A 1,601-nucleotide genomic window follows, 5' to 3' on the forward strand; every position below is an offset into this window, starting at 1 on the left:
TGCTTCTGCTGCCCTGGTGTATACCCTCCTCCCCTCCGCCTCTTCGCTTGAGAGGCAGCAAGCAGCCGCAAGACACTGCTGCTGCTGCTGCTGCTGCTGCTGCTGCAGTTGCTGCTGCTGCATTTGCTGCTGCTGCAGTTGCTGCTGCTGCAGTTGCTGCTCCTCCAGTTGCTGCTGCTCCAGTTGCTGTTGCTGCAGTTGCTGCTGCTGCAGTTGCTGTTGCTGCTGCAGTTGCTGCTGCTGCAGTTGCTGCTGCTGCAGTTGCTGCTGCTGCAGTTGCTGCAGCAGCTGCTGTTTGTCTTCTTGCTGCTGTTTCTTTTCTATTTCCTCTATGATGCTGTGGGGCTGCGACAGCAGCAAGCCTTCATTTGCTGCTGCTGCATCTCTTCTTGCTGCTGCTGCTGCTGCACCTCTTCTTGCTGCTGCTGCTGCTGCATCTCTTCTTTCTGCTGCTGCTGCTGCTCTTTCTGCTGCAGCGAAGGAGGTGTTCGTCTCCCCCGCAGCAGCAGCAGTATCTGCTTCTCCAGCTGCTGCTGCACTGCTACACAACCCCAAGAACCGCTGCTGCTGCTGCTGCTGCTGCTGTTGCTGCTGCTGCTGCTGCTGCTGCTGCGGTGTACATACAGCAGCACGAAGCATATAGAAGGGGGGGTGGGGGCCCCCTGCAGCTGCAGCAAAATGCACGCTGGCGAGCGGGGGGCCCCCCCTCTCCTGTATTGTATTTGTGTTGTTATTCCAATAAAATAAATCTGCTGCTGCTGCTGCTGTTGCTGTTGCTGCTGCTGCTGCTGCTGTTGCTGCTGCTTCAGGCTGCTGCCGCATGCTGCAGTTAATAATGAAGGTGCTGCCCAAGGGAATAGCAGCGAAGGCTGCAGCACCCCTAGCTGCTGCTGTTGCTGCTGCTGCTGCTGCATATCTCCCCGAGGCTTGCTGCTGCTGCTGTTGCTGCTGCTGCTGCTGCTGCTGCAGCTGCTGCTGCTGCAGCTGCTGCTGCTGCCAGTGTTGAAACCGAAAGCCGTCAAAACTTTCCCAAGAGGCAAGCGGATATAAATCCTCATCGATCCTGCTGCTGCTGCTGCTGCTGTTGCTGCTGCTGTTGCTGCTGCAGCTGTTGTTGTTGTTGCTGCTGTTGGTGTTGCTGCTGCTGCTGCTGCTGCTGCTGCTGTACCAGGGGCAGATGGCGCTGCTAGTGGGGGCTTCGGGTGTTGTTGTTGCTGTTGCAGCTGCTACGGGGGTGAGCTGCTGTTGCTGCTGCTGCTGCTGCTGTGCTGCTGCTGCTGCTGCTGCAGTGCAGCAGAAACCTGAGTTTGCTGCTGCTGCCTCTTCTTGGTTTTGTATAGAGAGAGGGGAATATGCAGAGGTGGCATCTTCTACGCTGCTGCAGCAGCAGCTGCTGCTGCTGCTTTTGCTGCTGCTGCTGCTGCTGCTGCTGCTGTCGGTGCTGCTGCTGTCGGTGCTGCTGCTGCCTCCCTTGTTGCTGCTAACCAAACAAAGAACCAGACATGGAGCCGTATTCACTTCCTGCTGCTGTTGTTGCTGCTGCTGCTGTTGCTGCTGCTGCTGCTGCTGCTGCTGCTGCTGCTGCTGCTGCTGCTGCTGCT

At 57.8% G+C, this 1,601-nt stretch overlaps 1 protein-coding gene across 1 annotated transcript in view; it reads right to left on the bottom strand.

Moving 5' to 3' along the window:
* EMH_0055020 (uncharacterized protein) overlaps positions 1-1,601 on the bottom strand; it is a gene marked incomplete at both ends in the record, with an annotated part of 6,415 nt that overhangs the window by 3,720 nt on the left and 1,094 nt on the right. The window contains one exon of the mRNA XM_013497180.1: positions 1-1,596. Coding sequence (XP_013352634.1) covers positions 1-1,596 — 1,596 coding nt within the window. The remainder of the gene's footprint in view (positions 1,597-1,601) is intronic.

The sequence above is a fragment of the Eimeria mitis genome, genomic scaffold, assembly GCF_000499745.2.
Source record: "Eimeria mitis Houghton genomic scaffold, Emh_scaff2518, whole genome shotgun sequence".
NCBI classification, from domain to species: domain Eukaryota; phylum Apicomplexa; class Conoidasida; order Eucoccidiorida; family Eimeriidae; genus Eimeria; species Eimeria mitis.